The following is a 20,594-nucleotide window of genomic DNA, read 5'->3' on the forward strand; positions in this document are numbered from 1 at the left end:
ATTAAGTCTGTTTGCAGTAATCCTGCAAGTGTGTCTAGTCCTGGGATGCTTGTATCTCTCGCTTAATCATGAAGCTTTGCTGTAATCTCAAGCCACAAACTCATTACATTCGGTTGTCCTTCTGGTTTAACTATACCAAGTGAAATTGCAAAAACACTTATGGCTACTTCGCTATCAAGATGGTATTTAAGGCAAGCCTGATCCAGGTCAGACACAATGGGCCAAATGGCCTTCTATTGTGCTTTAAGGCTTTTCATGTTTCTAAGACCAGGCTTCCCTCCCCAATGGAATTTTAAGACGTTGAAGCACAAACAAAAGAGAATTATCCAAATATGTGAGGTATCGAGCACTCAACGTGGAAGAAACCAATGGTGTAGAATGCAAATAGATAATACTTCTGAGGTGAATGAGTTTTACATTATTCAGATCAAATGAAATTCTTTGCTAATCGTGCACAAATGCAGATTTTTAAGTGAGTATCGGTGTGATACTGGAAGGAAGCTTTTCAAATATTTCATTTTCTTTACTGCAAGCAGTAAATGGTATCTTATTTATATTCCGACATGTTTCCCAGATTACAGACATCTTCTCCTGTAAACATGGTCCCAGATGAAGCACATTATTAAGAATCTTGGCACACAAAATATTACTGTAACCACTTATTTTGAATAATGTATCACACCTGGGCTCAATTTCAAAGAGACCTTGTCTATCGTCTGTATTTTAGTGAAGATTGAATGCAGGAGTAAATGAATGAGAAAACTACTTCAATAATAAGGTAAAGCTCTGCAAATGCAATACTAGAAAATCCATTGTCTACAGTGAATATTTCTATTAGGTTCCAGAGTCATAGAGTTATACAGCATGGAAACAGATCCTTTGGTCCAACTTGTCTGTATCAACCAGATATCCTAAAATGATTTAATCCCACTTGCCAGCATTTGGACCATATCCCTTTAAATTCTTCCTATTCATGTACCAATCTAGATGCCTTTTAAATGTCATAATTGTATACCCCTCCACCACCTGTTCTGGCAGTTTGTTCCATGCATGAACCATTCTCTATGTGAAAACGTTGGTTGAACAGACTTGAAAGTTAATTTAACCAAGCACAAGTTTGAACCACTTTCAATACAGAAAACCTATTCAGCTTTATGTTACTGCAACATCTGTGAAATAATTATACCCTGACACTGTTACAAAAGTACATGTTGCTTCTTCAAAGGGAATGCAGCACATTTCATGTTGCCTTGTTATTACCTGTTACACGCTACTGTAACAAAGATGAACAGTGCAAAGCCAGGGATCACTTACCTGTCAGGTTCCCCTTAGCATTGTAGGATCCCCAGTAGGTTGATTCTGTGTTAGGAGTGTGGCATTCATATTCCCCTGTGTCTCGTAGTTGTAGATTGGTGATGTGTAAGAGTGCTGAGTCTCCATCAATTCTCTCAACGTAGACCTCATTATTATGGACTCTCTCTGCATAAACAGCATAGGGGTAACCAGGATCATTTGTGCTGACTATCTGGATTTGCCTTTCAGGTGCAGAAGGCAGATAGATGGACCATTCAAAATTCTGCTGTGTGGAACCTACATATCCAGATACATTACACCAAATGGTTATGTGGTATCCTTCTGCTCTGATCAATGGGCCTTCCTGTACCTGGACATGTCTTTGAGCTGCACACAGGCCTGCAAAAGAGAAACAATAGATGTACGAAGTTAGATGACTTCTCAGAAACAATCCACGAGACCACTTAAATCCAAATGTTCCTTGCCTCCTTCTTTCCCACCACTTATGCCTCCCAATTTTCTCTGAGAGCCATAGAGTCATACAGCATGGAAACAGACTCTTCGGTCCAACTAGTCCATGCTGACCATAATGCCAAACCAAATTAGTCCCATCTGCTTGTTCTTGACCCATATGCCTTCAAACACTTTTTGATTCATGTACTTATCCAAATGTCTTCTGAATGTTGTAACAGTATCCACATCCACCTCTTCCTCTGGAAGTTCATTCCACACAAAAACCACTCGCTGTTAAAAAAGTTGTCCCTCATGTCTTTCTCCTCTCACCTTAAAAATATGCCTCCTGTCTTGAAATCTCCCACCTTAGGGAAAATAGAACATTACAGCACAGTACAGGCCCTTCGGCCCTCGAATACACCTGCCATTCACCTTATCTACACTCCTCATGATTTTACAGACCTAAATAAGTTCACCCCTCAACTTCCCACGCTCCATGAAAAAAGTCCCAGCCATTCCAGCCCCTCCTTATAACTCAAACCCTCCATTCCTGATAACATCTTAGTAAATCTTTTCTGAACACTCTCCAGCTTAATAATATCCTTCCTATAACAGGAGACCAGAACGGCACACAGTACTCCAGAAGAAGCCTCACCAACGTCTTGCACAACCTTGACAAGACATCTCAATTCCCATCATGAAAGGTCTGAGCAATGGAGGCAAGTGTACTAAGCTGCCCTGTCTACATTTGAGCAAATTTCAAAGAATTATGTTCCTGAACCTGACAGGTCTCTCTGTTCTACAATACTACCCAAGGCCCTAATTTTAATTGTATAAGTTCTGCCCTTGTTTGTTTTACCGAACTGCAATAACTCACATTTATTCAAATTAAACTCTATCTGCCACTCCTCAGCATGTTGACCCAACTGATCAATATCAGTCTGTAATCTTAGATAATCTTCCTTACTGTCCACTATACCACCAATTTTTGTGTCACCTGCAGACTTAATAACTATGTGTTCTATATTCTCAATTAAATCATTTTCACCACAGTGGACATATTCTGTCCAAGTGCAGATCAGTGCCTGAGAATTCTCAGTGCACTCAGGGATCATCAGAAACATCCAAAAAATGGAGAAGATGAAAAAAAGGAGAGTATACACAGTAGATCTGGAGTTGGGAGGAGCTCCTTCCCCATCACTGTTCTGCATGAGAAGGGAATTAATGAAAATGTTTTCTGACACTTCTGTAATTGTCTCCAGTACCATTGTGAAGCAAGAGAAATTTTTATGTTGAACATCCCACCAGTTTCTCGTGCATTTTATAGAATGATCAATTATCATTAGTATAATACTACTTTGCACATTTAAATTGATCCACTACTTATTTCAGCTAGCCTCAGGGATGTTCAGAGTCAGTGAAGAGGAGTAGGAACACTGGTTGTACACATTAGAAACAGGCCTTCACATTCACATTTGACATAAACTACATCAGTTTTTGAATAAAGTAAAGAAAAGCAGTGCATGCACTTTTTTCTTGAATGTGGCCCAGACCAAATACCAAGATGACAGATCAGGCCCACATTTAATTTAACTCTTCTGATCGGCAAATTGAAAGAATCAGCTTGTTGCTTTGATTTGTATCTTCAGTTAGCTTTTAAATACTTTCCTGAAGAACAAAGTTCAAATCATAAACGCATCATACATGCTTTCAGCTAGATATTATTACACTAGCCCAAGAATTTCTACTACAGATGCTGGTTTCCTTTTGCAATTTTAGATGTTGATGAAAATTGATGAAAAATTTGTCCCTGTTGTGACAGAAAATGAATGGCTTGTCGCTGAAGAGATTATACCATTTTTCAATTTTTTAATATTTCATGCTTCAGTGCTGAAGAACAGTAAGAAAAGCAGAAGCAAAATCATTAATTATATTTTGGTCTGTCTTTCCTTATAAGCCAGAGCGTAAATGGTCAGAAACAGCTGAATATTATTGTGAACACGTGTGTTATAAACCAAATAGAAAGGATTTATACTGCACTTTGATATCCCTTCATTTTAATTTTGTTTCAATACAAATTAGTTTTATTTTACAAAGTCACAGAAATTTCAAACAAAAGACTATTTGAGAATTTCCATCTATGCTGGCTGTCTTCTTTAATCCAATTAGCCAGCCTGAGACCTGAGACGACACCCAGTAGAGCATTAGTTAACAGAATTGACAAGTGTTGGTAGAATATTTAACGATGAAGTTACTGCTAATGCAGATGTTGGCCTTATTGGAGGTGTACAAGTTGTGGATCAATTTAAGGTGTAAATATAAATTAAAATTTATATTTTCATGCATTGAAGTTCTGTTAGGAATTTTCTAATCGTCTGCTGCAACTTTAAGAAAACTACATTGGAAGCCCGGAGAAACTGCATGAATTCACCCCCCTCCCCACCTCAGCCACAGAAATGCAGCCACAGTATTCGTACCATCACTGTTCTTCACAAATTAACAGCTACCTCAATGCAATTGCCAGTGAGCTCTGATTCACAGCACACAGTTACACGGCTGATGGATTTATGCAAATTTTGTTTTAGAAAACATAACAGGCTTCTAGTACTGCTGTTCATTTAAGGTTTGAGTAGGGCGTAATTTTCTCCCTGTTGTAAATATTACTTGAAGCTAACATCAGAATCTGTCGTCTAGCAGTTGACTTAAAAATAACAAGAAATACATTTTCCTCCTCTGGCCAAAGTTCTCATCTCTATTTTCCTGAGGGCGCTTACCTTACTATTACAGAGCATTCCAATGATTGCTGGAACCCTTGAGTAAATGATTGTTAATCTGTGAACCTTCACTGTGAACAATGATGCTGGATTGGTTAGCATTACAGCCAAGTTCGATGCTGTACAAAATAGCCTATGTAAATTTGTTATGATCAGGTGAGAAGGGAGACTATTGACTTCACTCTTTTTAACACCTCTCTCAGTCAGTTGCAACAAATATTTTTATTTCTCTTTAGGCATGAAACTATATCACACCTCAATTATGATGTGGAGGTGTCAGTGTTGGACTGGAATGGGCATGGTCAGAAATCACATGACACCAGTTATAGTCCAACAGTTTTATTTGAGAACACAAGTTTCCATAGCCTCAGTCCTTCTTCAGGTGTTAGGAAGACTAAGGCTCCAAAAGTTTGTGTTTTCAAATAAACCTGTTGGACTATAACCTTGTGTCCTGTGATTTCTGACTTTGCACACCTCAATTAGAGCTTGGTTAAGTAGATCAAAATGGAGGAGCCAATTCTAAGGTTTACTTGAATACAATAAAATGGAATTTCACCATTTACTACTGACAGTGAGTTTTCAATTAATAATGCACGTCCCAAATTCTCTCAGCACTGACTTTTGGGGTCAATGAAAGAGTCAAGCAGAGTGGCTTCGCATCCTTCCTTATAAATCCATTTTTCCTGGTGTCTGCTGTGAAGCAGCTGTTGACAAAGGTCCATGTGTGTATTCCTGAGTCTACTCATTGATCTTCCGGGCTGGCTAAATGGCAGGCAAGCCTTTCATTGCCCATTATGTGAAATTATCACACATGTACAGATTAAACAGGAGACACAGATCTATGTTTCTTGATGCTTCGCTGAGTAACAGTGCCCCTCAATATAAATGTTCATTGTGATTTAGCTGGTTTTGTGTATTTCAAATAGATTTGCATTAATCTGGCATCAGGTGAACACACAAATATTTTAGGTCAGTATTTTTCCTTCTTAATATCATGTTTAATCTTCAAAAGATCTCCAGTATAACAATGAGATGACAGTGATTGAATATTGATAATCCATTTTACATTATGAGTGCAACAATCTGTCATTCACTCAGAGGCATGTATTTGCATTTCACAGAAGAGTCACTGGCTCGGTAGAAGTAAAATTGCCATAATCACAGAGAACCATAGGGCTGCCCTTTCAGTAAAGAGAGACAACTGAGTAAAGATTGTAGCATGGTCAGCCAGCTAGACCTAACAGAATATGAGTTCCCTGATTGGGGTTGTTAATCTGGTCCAATCAGGGAGCCTTGGCTGACGTAAAAGGATGAATATCAGGGATAATGAACCCCGAATGCCTGACTCAGTTTCAGGCAGTGCTATTGTCAAAGGCTATGCATTTGTAAATAAGAGGTGATTAGTGTTGGGATGCCAGCCTCTAAAGAGTTATTTCAGACGGGCGGTAGTTTAACCTGAGGGTCACCACACCTCAAACAAGGGGAGAGGTGGAGAAGGCAGGGAACATCAACTGGTGTGGGAATTTAACCTACGCTGTCACTGTCACTCTGCATCGCAAACCGGCCATCCAATCTAAGTGACCACCCTCTACTGGATAAACAATAGCAGAATTCCTATTTGTAAAGAAGAAATGATAAGGGCAGTTGTGCAAGAGCAACCTCAGTTGAACTGTACCAACTGGTTGAATTCTAGCTACAACTGTTATTTGTGGGTAATGACACGTCATGCAGTGCTGCATTTCGATAGGTAACTTGAACCCAGAGTTAAGTCTCAGTAGATTGAGATTCTGCAGAAAGAAGTTATGGTCTGTTTTGCATCTGAGGCGCTTGGACCTTTACAGTTAATTTACACTGCAGAAGCTGAAAGAGAGTTTGAAAATGGGTGGTATAAATACATCATAAATTAATTTAGAGGTGAAAATTGGCGTGCTCTTACAAACCCACTCAGCAATCACAGCACCTTTGTTGAGGAATGTACAATTGCATCAGAAATCTAATATTTCCCACTTTTTCTGCTTCAGTTTCATAAATTGAATTTTCCAAGTAACAAGACCTAAATCGACAGCAATTAAGGTGTGATTTCACAAACTGTACTTGTGTGTGAGAGAAAAATGATTCTACGAGCTAAAGTGCAATTGTCAAAGTGTAAAGTGAAACAGCTCACCATGTAGAGTGACAGTGCATGAATATTAGGAGATAACTTTATCCATGCTAAATATTATAATCAGAACTCATACCGCAAACATGGAATTAAAAGGAGAAACTACAGTTTCAACTGAGCTGTCTTTTTAAATATCATTGCAATTCGAACTGTTCACAACACATGGAAAAAACATCATTGGTTCGTTGTTGATAATATGAGAAGTGTCCAGAAACCAAAGAACGTGCAAAGTGATAAAAAAACATGAAAAATAAGCTGGAACCCAAAATTAGAATCTGAATTGTTCATGGTTTGAAATTTTGTCAGAGAGTCAGGATGATCCCCTGGACAGTACAGGGCTGAGCTGATAATGGGTGAAGTAATAGAGTAATGATAATATCCGTGGACCACTAATCCAGAGGCTCAAGCTAAAACTTTGGCAACATGGGTTCAAATCCCACATGGTAGCTGCAGGAATTCAAACAAACCTAAATCTTGAATTAAATGGTCAGTAGTGGTGGTCATTGTTCACTGTGATTACAAATCCATCTCGATCACAAGTTTGCTTTAGGGCAGGAAATCTGCCATCCTTACCTAGTTTGGTCTACATTCTGTGACTCAGCAACGCTGCTGACCCTGCAATGGCCCAGCAAGACACCTATCCCTAGAAATGAAAACACAGGGATGTACTTTTTGGAGGGAGTCGTACTAGGAATCATCAGTACCTCCAGTCCCCTTAAGTCTAGTAGCACTGAGTCAAACATGGGCAAAGAAACCTTCTGCTTATTACCACGTAAGCTGCACAAACCCATCCCTACCTCACAGTCCTTGTGGAGAGAAAGTCCTGTCTTTGCTTTGAACGTATCCTCCATTATGTTCTGTGACAATACTACTTTAGTACAATATGAAAAGATGTCAAACAGATTTAACAGCTTAAACTGGGCATCAATGGCGTGCTGCTGGCCACCAGCAGCAAAGAATTACAGTTAACCTCAATCTGTAACCTCATGGCCCATCATATACCCAACTCTGCTATTGCCACCAAATCAGGGAACCAACCCTGGATCAATGAAGAGTACAGGAAAGCATGCCAGGAGCAGCACCCAGTGATACTTAAAGGGGAGGGCTCACAAATGACTAAAAGAGCATGCAACAACAAAAGTTAAGTGATCTTACAACTAATGGATGGGATCTAAGCTCTGCACACTGCACATCCAGTCATGAATGTGGTGGACAATTAAACAACTTTTGGAATACTGCATTTAATTCTGGTCTCCCTGCTATAAGAAACATGCTAAACTTAAAAGGGTTCAGAAAAGATTTATAAGGATATTACCAGGTTTGGAGGGTTTGAGCTATAGGGAGAGGGTGAATAGGTTGGTGCTTTTTCCCCCTGGGGAATCAGAGGATGAGGGGTGACCTAATAGAGGTTTATAAAATCATGAGGGGCATGGATAGCCAAAGTTTGTTTCCTAGGATATGGGAGTCCAAAACTAGAGGGTATAGGAACTCTTTGACTCTACACTGAAAATTGGAGCAGGTTCCACAACTATCCCCATCGTTAATGATGCAGCTCAACACATCAGTGCAATAGGTGATACTGAAACATTTGCATTCATATTCGGCCAAAAGTGCTGAGTAAGTGATCCATCTTGGGCTCCTGCAGAAGTCCCCAGTACTACAGATGCCAATCTTCAAACAATTCAGTTCTTGTGATATCAAGAAACAGCTGAAGGTACTGGAAACTGCTGAGACCACAAGTTCTGACAACATTACACAAGTATTAAAAGCTGGTACTCCTCCACTTGCTGCAAACCTAGCCAGATTTTTCAGAACATCTACAACACTGGCACCTACCCAGGAATGTGTTCACAAAATAAAAAACAGGACAAATCCTACCTGGTCAGTTCCAGCCCCAGCTGTCTATCCATTAAAACGGAAACTAAAGGTCTCTCTACTTTATTCAACTTAAAGTGAACAGAAAATACAGCTTCCTCTGCTCTTTTAAACAGAAAGTAAATGTCTCTTGATACTGTCTCTGTCAAACACTCCCATGACAAAGTCAGCACAGAGTTAGATGAAGAGTAAAACACCTTCTACTCTTTTAGTTAAATATCCACTCACTCTTTAAAACTTTAAAAGTAAAGGTACCTTGACACTGTCCCCATCAAACACTCCCAGGGCAGGAACAACACAGGGTTAGATACAAAATAAAGCTTTCTCACCAGTTTTAAATGAAAAGTAAAGCTACTTCTACTCTTTTTAAAAATGGAACAGAAACTTATTAAATTAAAATAATGCCACTGGGCTGATGCTGCAGCCTAGCCCCTGCAGTGTCCACTAGTTTCTAAAGGCCTCTGTAGTGTCGGTGAGCTCTTTCTTCTCCCTAGTAGGGATGTAACCAGGAAAGAGGGGCAGACAGTCAGGAACAACAAGCCTGTGCACGGCCCGTTGCCTGGACTTGATGATAGTCACCTTGGCCAAGGTCTGGAGCAGACCCATGTCCAGCACCCCCGACACTGTGTGCCCGTAGATCAAGAGTGTAGGACTCAAGTGCAACCAAAATTTAAGGAGCATCCCATTCAAAAAACCCAAAAAAAGGGCCACAAGTGGAAATAAGGTATATATGAAATACCTTTTCCTCCAAATCATGAAGTTACTTAATGTCTGATGGCTCAGGACTGCTGCATGCAGTACTGTCCACCCCCAGTGTGAATGCCCATGGCTCTCCCTCTTAATCAAGGCTCAGTTCTTAAAACCAACAAAATAGTCCTAAAACCTGTCTACCAAACAGAGTTCTTGCAGATAGTGGTCCTCCCTAGGTATTCTCCCACACATATCTGGTGTGGATCAGATTTGAACCCGGGCCTCCTGGTCTGGAAGTAGGGGCATAACCTCTGCTCCACGATGTCATCTTTCCAACTGCGTCTGCTTCATCATCAGAAAGGTGATGGAAAGGGTCAACAACAGCTCTTTCAAGCAGCACTTGCTCAGCAATAACCTGCTCCTAACCTCATTCCAGACTAACATGAATTATGTCACTGAGTGACCCAATATCAACATCCTCAGGGGCTTACTACAGACCAGAAACTGAACTTGGTCAGCAATATAAACACTGTGGCTACAAGAGCACATCAAAGTCTAGAGAATCCATGTTAACTCACTTCCTGTCTCCCCAAAGCCTGCCCACCATTTACAAGGCACAAGTCAACAGTGTGATGGAATTCTCTTCATTTTCGTGGACGTGTGCAGAAACAGCACTCAAGCAGCTCAAGACCATCCAAGGCAAAGAGCTCATTTGACTGGCATCTCATACATCACCTTCAACATTGACTTCCCCCTCCGTCACCAATGCTCAGGGAAGCATCCCTACAATATGCACTGCAGCAACTCACCAAAGCTTCTTTGACAAAACCAAACTCATGAACCCGACCACTTAGATGTGGTAGCAGCAAATGAACTGGAGCGTTATGACCCACAAGATCCTCTTCAAACCAGGTATAATTCTGACATGGGACTATTTCAACGTTCCTGCACAGTCGTTGGGTCAAAATCCTGGACCTCCTTTCCTAACAGCACTGTGGATGTACCTACCTCCCCATGAAATGTAGTGATTCAAAACGCACCTTCTCAAGGACAGTTAGAAATGGACGATAAATGTTGGCCCTACCTGAAGATCTATGATCCCTCTAAATTTTCCTGCCACTGCATGGAACTCTGAGGTCGATGCACGGGTACAGCTTCCGAAACTGGAGATCAACATCAGACCAACCCAGCTGGAACATTGCCAATGATGGCCACATCCCCATTGACAAATGACTATTAAAAATAGAGTCAGGGTGAATCTGAGCAGGGTCCAAGGAGATGCAAGCATATAAATTAGTTGGGATGAGCATGAGCAGAATACATACATTAGCGTTTATTTGTGGTTAAACCTCTGCCAGCAGTTTCAGTTATTCTCTGAATATGGACTCAAGGAAAATAATAACAGTGACCATTTTCACATATTTTCTACAAGAATTCTATGTGGAAATTTTCATCAAAAAGTGACTGAAACAATGGAGATGTATCGATGTCCAAGCAACTCCCTTGAACAGCACTAACTTTATTCCCTTTTTCTAAGCTACAGCCATCAATGCAGCTGCTTGACCAAAACAAAACCCAGTAGCAAAGGATGCACTGAGAATCCTTTCTGGGCACACGCGTATTTACTGGCATATGCAGTCAATACTTGGTGACTGGTTATTGCTTACAACAGGACTGAAGTCATTCTTCATCCTGCAATGTCCCAAGCAAGACAGAACAAAAGATTCATCACAGGAACTGATTTTAAAAATACATCAAGCATACTCTTCAGAGTTACTTTTTGAAATAAACAAATAAATCAGCATGCAAAAATTGAATATTCCCAGTTTGTGCTTCCATAAGTAAAAATATTCTCACCTACTGGGCTCTCTTGTTGGAAATCATTTTTTAAACTTAATTCTAGCTTTTCCTGAAATTGTTGTTCCTGGTGGAGGGGTCTAGTTCCAAGCTTCTTACAGGTTTACAATTGCACATTAATGTCAAGGTTCTTCAACAGACAGTTTATTGACATCAAAGTGCAGTCCAATCATGCTCTGCACATTCCAGCAGATATGTATTGTGTCACAATCCTGGATGTTCACCAGATTTGGAGATGTCCACCTCTTCTCACTTTCACCTCCCCTGAAGGCTTAGTTCTTTGCTGACCTGTAGCTGGGATCAGCTAACTCAAGAAAGACTGAAAGGAGATCCTGATCATCATCCGGATGAGTTAGGGCTTTGAACAGTTCAGTAACAAATTTGTCTTCTTCCAGATGCACCATGCCCTATGATGCCCACTTGTGTACCTTGACTCTCGCCACTGGCAGAAGTGCTCGCTATTCATGTCATTCTGTAACTGTGAATAATCAACCCAACATTTTAGGGCAATCGTTGATGAAGCAAGTAGTTAAACAACCGAACGGGAGTAATTGATTACTGAATTGACTGGATCGATTTTATCAATATATTGTAACAGAAGTAGTCCTGTGGTGTAGTGGTCATGCTCCTACCTATGGTCCAGAGGTTCTGATTTCAAGTTCCACCCGACTCATAGTTGTATCATGTCAGAACAGAGTGATTTAAAATATCTCTTGGAAAAGAGAACAATCGAGGCCAACGTGTGGAAGGAGCAGTAAAACTGTACACTTGATAAACTCAATGTGTCATGGTTTCTCTCTCATGGATGATATTCCATCAGAACATCATTGAGTCTGTCATATAAAGTGTCTGTATGCTGCAGCCATACAGGAGATTGTCTCATAAACTTTCAAGTTAATGGTGATAGATTGGAAAAAGGGGAGATGCAACAAAACCTTTCAGTCACTGAAAGTAAGTGTCATGGTTGGGTGATCACCAAAGCACTTCCTTCCTCTCTCAATTTAAATCTTGCATCCTTGAATCACATGATTCCTGGACTCCTGAAACAGCATTCAGGTTAATTGGTCTAACACACAGGGTTTCACAACAGCATGGGTATGATATTCACAGTAACCGTCGCAACTTGGGAAATCTTTCATCCTGTATGAATCCACACCAATTGTAAAATTTATTCTATTATGTTAGTTGGGAATATGATTCTGCCAAGTTGTACAAGTCCTGAACAAAGAAAACTAAAGAACTGTGAATGCTGCCAATTAGAAACAAAAACAGAAATTGCAGAGAAAACGCAGCAGATCTGGCAGTATCTGTGGACAGCAAGCAGTGTTAACATGTTGGATCCAGTGACCCTTCTTTAGAATTGATTGTGGCTAAGAAAAGCTTGGTATATATGCTGAAGATGGGGTGGGGGAAGTAGGGAGGAGTAAATGATGGGCCAAGATGAAGCCCAAAGTGAGAGAAAACAACTATTAGATGGACAAAGGAGTGCATAAAGGTCAGTCTGGCAGAACGAATAGCTACTCGTGGAGACTATTAGTAGCTAACAATGGAATGGTTGTGGTAAGAGGCCATGTGAAGACAAGGCCTGGAGTGTGGGGTAAGGACTTCGGAGAAGGTGCTTTTGAACTCAACATTGAGTCCCAAAGGCTGCAGGGTTCCAAGCAGAAATGAGATGCTTTTCTTCCAGCTTGTACTGAGCTTGAAGACAGGGGAAGTATTCATGTTTGGTGTGAAGAACAAGCTTGACAGATCAAACATTCTTTCACGTTCATATTTTCATGCTTTCGGAAACTTAATTTCAAAATCTGTAGAGGCTGCAGCCATTTCGTAAATGAATAACTTTAGTCTGACTGTTCAGTATTGTTGGTAGAAGTTCACCAGCCATCATGTCTGTAATGTACGGGTGCTCTGGGTGAATGGTAGAAGCATGGTAGAGCGGCACGGTGCCTCAGTGGTTAGCACTGCAGCCTCACAGCACCAGGGACCCGGGTTCGATTCCAGCCTCAGGTGACTGTGTGGAGTTTGCACATTCTCTCCATGTCTGCGTGGGTTTCCTCCGGGTGCTCCGGTTTCCTCCCACAGTCCAAAGATGTGCAGAGTAGGTGGATCAGCCATGCTAAATTACCCATAGTGTTCAGGGGTGTGTGGGTTATAGGGGAATGGGTCTGGGTGGGGTGCTTCAAGGGGCGATGTAGACTTGTTGGGCCGAAGGGCTTGTTTCCACACTGTAGGGAATCTAATCTGAGTGTTACACTTCTTTGCACAAGCAGCTAGAGTGCCAAACAACTGATTCAAATCAGCTTGTCAGAGAGAGTGTGTATTTGCTTCATGACACCCATGTCACATGCATCTTGGCAAGTAACTTTTAAAAGGATGGCTAGTTTCATAGCAACAAAAAGTTATTTTTTTTAAGAAAATGTAAAAATATGGGGCTGGGAAAAGCAGGTGTTTGAAGAGCACAGGTTAGTTCCAACTTGGCCGGTCTACACACCCCTCCAGTACAACATCCCAATTGGTCAGATGATTCTGTCAGAAAGTCTATTGCAGAATGCTTCATCACCAGAAATTTCCAAAAGTACAATATGTACCTTGATTGGTGGGAAGAAAGATCCTCCCCATCAGATCATTTTTGCATACGTAGATTCTCAGGGCCTCTAATTGTCACACAAGGTGTTTTGCTGGGAAAGGTGGGTTATCTATCTCCTGCTGACATGTGCTTTTGCAAAGCAGGTCTGTAAAGAGACATAACGGTTTTGTTCATCCTGAGCATCTCTGTGCTCTATGGGCTGTTCATAGGGATATACAGTGAAAAAATCATCAACTGTGACTGAAGGACCATTGTGAAAGATGTCTTTTGGTCTTCCAGTACAAAAATATTATCCAGCACCAAGGGGTTTTGCAAAGTTTCCAGACTGTCAGTACACTGTTGGAGGTGGACCTTGGATTGCATTCCTCACCACACAGCCATAGACCTCGAGATATGCTGGTTTATGTAATTTATTCATGGATAACTCTTTGTAGTGCAAAACTGGCAAGTTTCAGACAGGGCTGGCCAGTCACTCATCCAGCTGATTTTCCTTTTATTTTTGTAAACGATTTATTCATAAAAGTACATTACTTAAATGTTCACCATTGACATTATTTAGGGTACAAACCAATTCAATTTATTCCAATTCTACATATTACTACACTTACAATTACAGACTGAAGGATTTCCATCCCCCAGTTTTTGGCCTCTCAGCATGTAGTCGTGAACCAGGGAATGTGCTAGTCTGCAACTTCAACAGTGCCCTAAGAGACTGGAAACTGTGCAAAATCTCTGGAACAATATCTTTAATATTGGATGTCTTATGCAAATATCACACAACTGCAATTGTAGTGAGGCACCTCACTTGAACCACATCTTGTACAGAAAAGACTTGAATTACATTGCATTTTCAACAATGCTCAATCTGCAGAGTCATGGAATGTAATCTAAAATTTATGGTTTGTAGTACATTTTTGGAAAAAAAATTGAATAAGTCATTTCACCAACTATCCTACACTGAGGCACTGGAGCTAGTGTAAAAAGCCTCAATCCACTTAAACAAGCGAATGTTTGAAATTAAATACAAGTCTTAAATACAGTTTGTAATTGTAAATGTGGCAAATGCCACATCATGAAGAAAATTAATATGTACTGCAATCAACTAAACATATTATTCAAACTGTTCTGCACTTCTCCAAAATTTTATGACTGAAACATGTTTTTAAATAAACAAAAATGTTTATAGCTATCTCACCAACTGTTACCTCAGGACACGTAGCAAGTATCCCCGGTATAATTTAAGTACCTCAATGTTACTACCCATGCTAGTACTCATGCATGCTAGTATTATCATGGCAACAGTCAACTGCAACCTCAATGTTTTTGCGTAAGCAGATGGACAGCAAGTTGTAGTAAGGATACTCTTAACACTGAAAATTTCCATGGTTCTGTACAGAGGACTAAGGAAACAAAATGAGTGAAACAAGTAAGGCATATAAAAATAGAGGAAAAGAAAGCTTTGATTTCATTCTGTTTACATAGCATTCCACTTGGACAGGTTCTTCACATCCTAAATCAAAAACATGTTCGACCCAACATCATATTTAAAAGTTCCATTTTGCAATCCTTACTGCACAGACGTTATTTATGTGGTGGAAGGCAGGAGAAATACAATCTGAAAAATTATATGCATGGGAGTGGGAGCAAGTGATTTGCATCAATGCTACTTGGGTTTGTGGAATATACCTTTGTTGTGAAGGTATTGGAAATTCCCAGAAGTTCTCAGCCAAGAATGTACTGAGAAAAAATAATACAGGTTAGTGAAGTGTTAAAATAAATAAAGAAAATAAAAGGTAATGGAAATGGGAGAGGGGAAGAGCAGGAGTTTCAGTCACCAAGTGGTAACTATTTGAAAATGTGCACATTTTCTGTTCAGAATACTGCTGCAATACTATTGTTTTGGTCATTAAACCTTAATAATCAACATTAAAAATGTATAGAAAACATCAATTTTAATAATATTATTGGTTAGAAAATGTGCATGTTACATGAGCCATGAACTGAATTTTTAAAAGGATCTAGCTCAACCTCCTGATAGTCTTTCTTCATTAACAAAGAAGTTTAAAAACTTCAGAAAAAAAAACTGTATCTTCTCTGGCCTGCTGCAGATTGGCGAAATGCAGCTCATTAGACTGAGATGGTCCATTTGCATATTTTATTTTTAATCAGACCATCTGTTCGAAGTTGGTGCGACTTGAGTAATTATGATGGAGAAATGGAATATCTCATCATAGCTTTCCGAACCTCGTCAAAGCCTCCAGGCGGATGGGCAGAGTTTAGCGATATAGACCAGTGCGTTTTACAATCTCGCCTGAAAGCCAGAAACCAATTAAAAGCTCTCCTGATACGCCCAGTGCTGTGCAGCAGCAGGTTAACAGGAGTGATGGTGGGATTTTTAGATGAATACATTGAATAACTTTAATTTGACTGTGCACAAGTGCTAGGGATCCCAGTTACTGAACAAACTCATCCTTGACATTTGCTGTTGTAAAAATTATAGAAGTTGGAGCCTGAAGGAATTCTCATGAATTCACTAAATCACTACCAAATTTCTGATTTCACAAGCCTGTCAATGATCATTCATTTGAATATTGAAAACTGTTATTTTTCTGATATTTGTTGCAGTTATGATGTATCAGAAGCTTGTCATTGAACTGAAACAATCTTTATATTTAAGTTTGCATCATGGATGGTGCTAAAGTGTACATGTGCTGGTGATCCTGCAGCATTGCCAACTGTTAACAAGTTCAGCACAGACACTAAAATAATTCTTTTGAAAACTTAGAGCTTTATGTGGAAGCCTGCTGTTCTCTTGTACATTTAGCAGTAAGATAAAAGTGGATACTTCACTCAGAATATCACAGGGCCAGCATTCCTTGCTGGCCTGTGCCCAAACTCACAGCAAGCAAAGCAGTTGATGTGTGCTCAATCAGACCATTCCTGAGTGCATATACTGTTCCTCCACCAGACTAGAGCAGCCTCTGTGCTCTATTTACATGATATCTTGTAATTGGGCAAAAGCTCAGTCTCCAGAGGAAGCAGATTCATGCACATGAATTAGTATAGCAGACCTGAAGCAGATTAAAGGCACATTGCTGTTCTGCCTCACTGTTGTCAAGATGGGTTAGATTCAACATCACCACTTCTGTTTCTTGAATATTGCTGAACAGAGATATGTTGCTGAAGCTTTATGTGATGCACTCTTCAAGACAGGTGCAGTAATGTCAAATTTCAAATGATCACAGCAATTTACATCACAGAAGAAAAGGGTGCTGGTTAGTAGCAAGATGATTCCGATTTACTAAAACATTGCCACGCAGCAAGCGACAGGGGAGCTCTCGGCTCTCCAGGCTTATGGGTAATTCAAAGAAGGCACAAAGCTTGAACACATTCTTTTTGTTTGCAGTCCAAATCAAATGATGAGCATCAGGCAAAAACCTTCAGCAAAGTATCTATCTTCCACAAGATTCAAGTTTTGTACCACAAAGTTACTAGTTCTGGTTCTGTCTAGCTATATTTGATCTGATTTTACTGTCTTACAACATTTGGCCTTATCAGTTGTGTTATCTGGTTCAAGTTACCCTTGGGTTGTTACTGAGTTCAAATTAGTCACCATACTTTGCCACATAATAAGACCATACACATCAAGAACACTTCAAAGGGCATTATGAGATCACAAAAGACACTTCAGAAGCACAAGGCTTTTTTTGCCCCCTCTCTTGTAGTGAATTAGCTGGTTATATCAAGCAATATTTGAGGAAGATGTGGATGCCCTGCTTTCAAAGGCAATTACTAATAAGCACCTGCTTCAGGAAGTCTAGGGAAGAAAAGTGGTGATGGTTCTTTGACTGCAGCCTGGGTATTTGGCAGCCCTTTCGTATGATAAGGCGATTATCATCAGAATGACTCTTCAAGATATAAGGCATTAGTTGGGTTGAAACTCACCTGGGCTGCCGTAATATGCTGCCTTATTGCTAAAATGCTCTCATTTTCTCCCCTAGCATCCAAAACTGAAATGGATTATACTCCTCCATTATTGCTTCCTTCCTGACTAACAGGTGGACTTAATGAATTCCTTCGGATTTATCTTGTTTTCTCTTTTGCTATTTCAAACCTTTAAGGTATCCTGCAATTATAAAAGATATTCAAAAGAAAACTAAAAGCAAATCAGCAGTAAATGAGGCAAATGGAAAACAGAAAAGGACCTACAAAAAAAAAGCCAAGTTACTAATAGCTAACATTTGTTACACTGACTTTGAGTGTGTAACTTTTCACTAGAAAAGAAAACTGGAAAGGGGAAGGAGAAGGCCAAAGAGGTAGGGAATCAATGGAGATTTCTATCATGTGAGTGAAACTGCCTGCTAATTGATGAATAGGTGCCTATTAGATAAGGTCACCATTCAGGTGAGTCAAATACATATAAATGACTAAACAACATTTAAATCAGGGTGAGAAGATTTGTGATTGGTCTAAGCAAAGAAAGTCAGAGGAAAAGGCAGGAAAATTAAAACAGTCATCGGAATTTTAAGCAGAAAATATTGGCAAAATGCGTAAGGTCAACCAATCCTATGAAGAAAGGGTCTAGGCACGAAACAACAGCTTTTGTGCTCCTGAGATGCTGCTTGGCCTGCTGTGTTCATCCAGCTCCACACTTTGTTATCTTAGCTCAAAAAAACTGTTGGCATAGGGTCTTGCCTTCACAATTTCTGATGAAGGGTTTATTAGCCAATAAGTCAACACATTCCTTTACCTGTAGATTGTCAAAAACTATCCATGCAGCCCTAGGACACAATGCAGTTAAGAAAAAAAAAAGGGAAAAAATAATTGGCTAGAATTTGAGAAACACAGAATCAAATTGGTTGAGGCATGGAATTTTTCTCAGATCTGGTTGAGGAGCTGGGTGATTTGAAAAAAAGCTCTGCTGCAATTTCACCACCAGCTGCAATGTCCAATTACAATACTACAGGTTTACATTGTCAGTTTGCATATTAACTGGGAACTGTAGGAATTTGTATTGGTAAAAGTTGCTGCTCAGTGCACTTAGCATCATTTCAAATAACAGTTGTTCTCCTGTGGTATGAGAAGGAGTCAAGGCCAAAGCTAAGATTAAGGTAAATGCAAACTAAGGCTGAAAGTACTGGTGAGTGCACGATATGAGCTTGTAGGGGAGGAAACGTCACAATGTAGGGAATGGAGCACAGGGTTGAACCAGTGAAAGGGTGAGGATGGAAGCTGAGATTCTGCTGGTTTGGGACAGATACTCTGTCAATAGTGCAGGTGACATACCCTTCCCAGCTCATCCACCTTAATCAGGCATCAAGTCCTTTTCATATGCAAATGATTGTTGCCAATCAAATTCAAGTTTCTGGGTGGGATGTCAGTCACAACCTCATTTTTGTCAAGCTCTCACTTCTAAATTTCACCAAGCCTACCCATCCCCGGCCCAGGAATCAAACTGAGGTGTTTATTCCTTGCAATGATCATGACTAGTTATGATTGAGATATTCCTGATCTCTCTCTTTCTCTCTCCACATAATTTTTAAAAAACATATTGTTCACTTTATCAGCCAGACTACCATATGAAATATTAGCTGATTTCTCTTCCAGAATGTATCAATGCTGCTATGTATTTGCAGTCATGTTTTCATTTATTATTTCCAGTATAAATTAATTTATATTTTTTAAACTATTTTAATCTAAACCTGAAAAGAACAAATTACTTTTAGTCAGTTAACGAAAGGGGGCCTATTTCTAGAAAAAGAATCAAAGTCATTGATATGTTTCAACATTTTGATCATGCAGATTACTGTAATCCCTCTCTCCCTCCCCCACAAGCTGACACCAAGTTTATTTTCACACTGTACAGGGAACAGGGTGCCAGGTTCAAAACTGGAACTGGACTTCTGTAATTGCAAAGGCAGCACAGATGGAATGCAGGCAAGGTTATGCATGGAACAGCTGAGTGGACTGATAGAAAGCCTTATCCTGCTGTGTAGCATGTATTGTACATAAACCAACATCCATAATGGAGCTCACCATATACACAAAATTTGTTTTATCAAAGTACAATTGCTCTGTACAACTAATTACAACACTTTTTGTAACACTCAGATGGCAGCCTTGGGGATTTAATGAAATGTTCCTGTAATAATTAGCAATTAGCACATAGCCCACAAGGATGAACAGGATGTTCCTCAGCCGATTTCATCATGCAGTAAAACACAGCCACTTTCAGTGAGTAAACCCGGCTATTTTCAATGAGTGGGACTTGTTTAAACATTTTCCCTAACAATAATCAGATTGTTCGCCATAAAAACCTTAAATCTCCTGTCAGGGTGTCATGAAACATGCATCACCACAAAGCTATAAAAAGCCCATACTGATGTAAAAGAAAATTACTGGTCAACAGTAATTAATGGAAAATATTCTATTGCATATGGTAGGATTCAAAGAAATATCTGCAAAACTATAAATTATGCTTGAAATGGGCCATATTTTGGCTATATTTGATTTAATTGCATTATAGAAAATAATGCAATTCAGAAAATCTTTGAACAAGGATACATAAAGCGAACAAATCTGTTGGACTGGATAGTGAGAATGTGCAGGGTTCCATGCACTGGAGTTGAAGGCTAGTTCAGCTAATATTTCTGTCAGATTGTGAAAGAAATCTGCACTAAATCATCTGCCTGGATACATTAATAGGCATTGGAATCCTCTTCTTTCCACAGTTGAAAACCCTGCTTGTGCTTTTCCCCCACTCAGAAGCTATTTCAGATTTATGATTGATGGAAACAATACAAAGTGTTGGAATTTAGTACAGCAGTGCACAACCAGGGTAACAGATTTTTCCAGGGCAAACAGAGAAGGAAGTAGAGTTGGGACATAGGGGGAATTGAGAAAT

At 39.8% G+C, this 20,594-nt stretch overlaps 1 protein-coding gene across 1 annotated transcript in view; it reads right to left on the minus strand.

Annotated features, from left to right (window-relative positions):
- The window catches only part of LOC125456939 (immunoglobulin superfamily member 3-like), a 189,105-nt gene that overhangs the window by 123,364 nt on the left and 45,147 nt on the right, over positions 1-20,594 (minus strand). The window contains exon 2 of the mRNA XM_048540551.2: positions 1,315-1,692. Coding sequence (XP_048396508.1) covers positions 1,315-1,692 — 378 coding nt within the window. The remainder of the gene's footprint in view (positions 1-1,314; positions 1,693-20,594) is intronic.

This window comes from Stegostoma tigrinum, chromosome 12 (assembly GCF_030684315.1).
Source record: "Stegostoma tigrinum isolate sSteTig4 chromosome 12, sSteTig4.hap1, whole genome shotgun sequence".
NCBI lineage: Eukaryota > Metazoa > Chordata > Chondrichthyes > Orectolobiformes > Stegostomatidae > Stegostoma > Stegostoma tigrinum.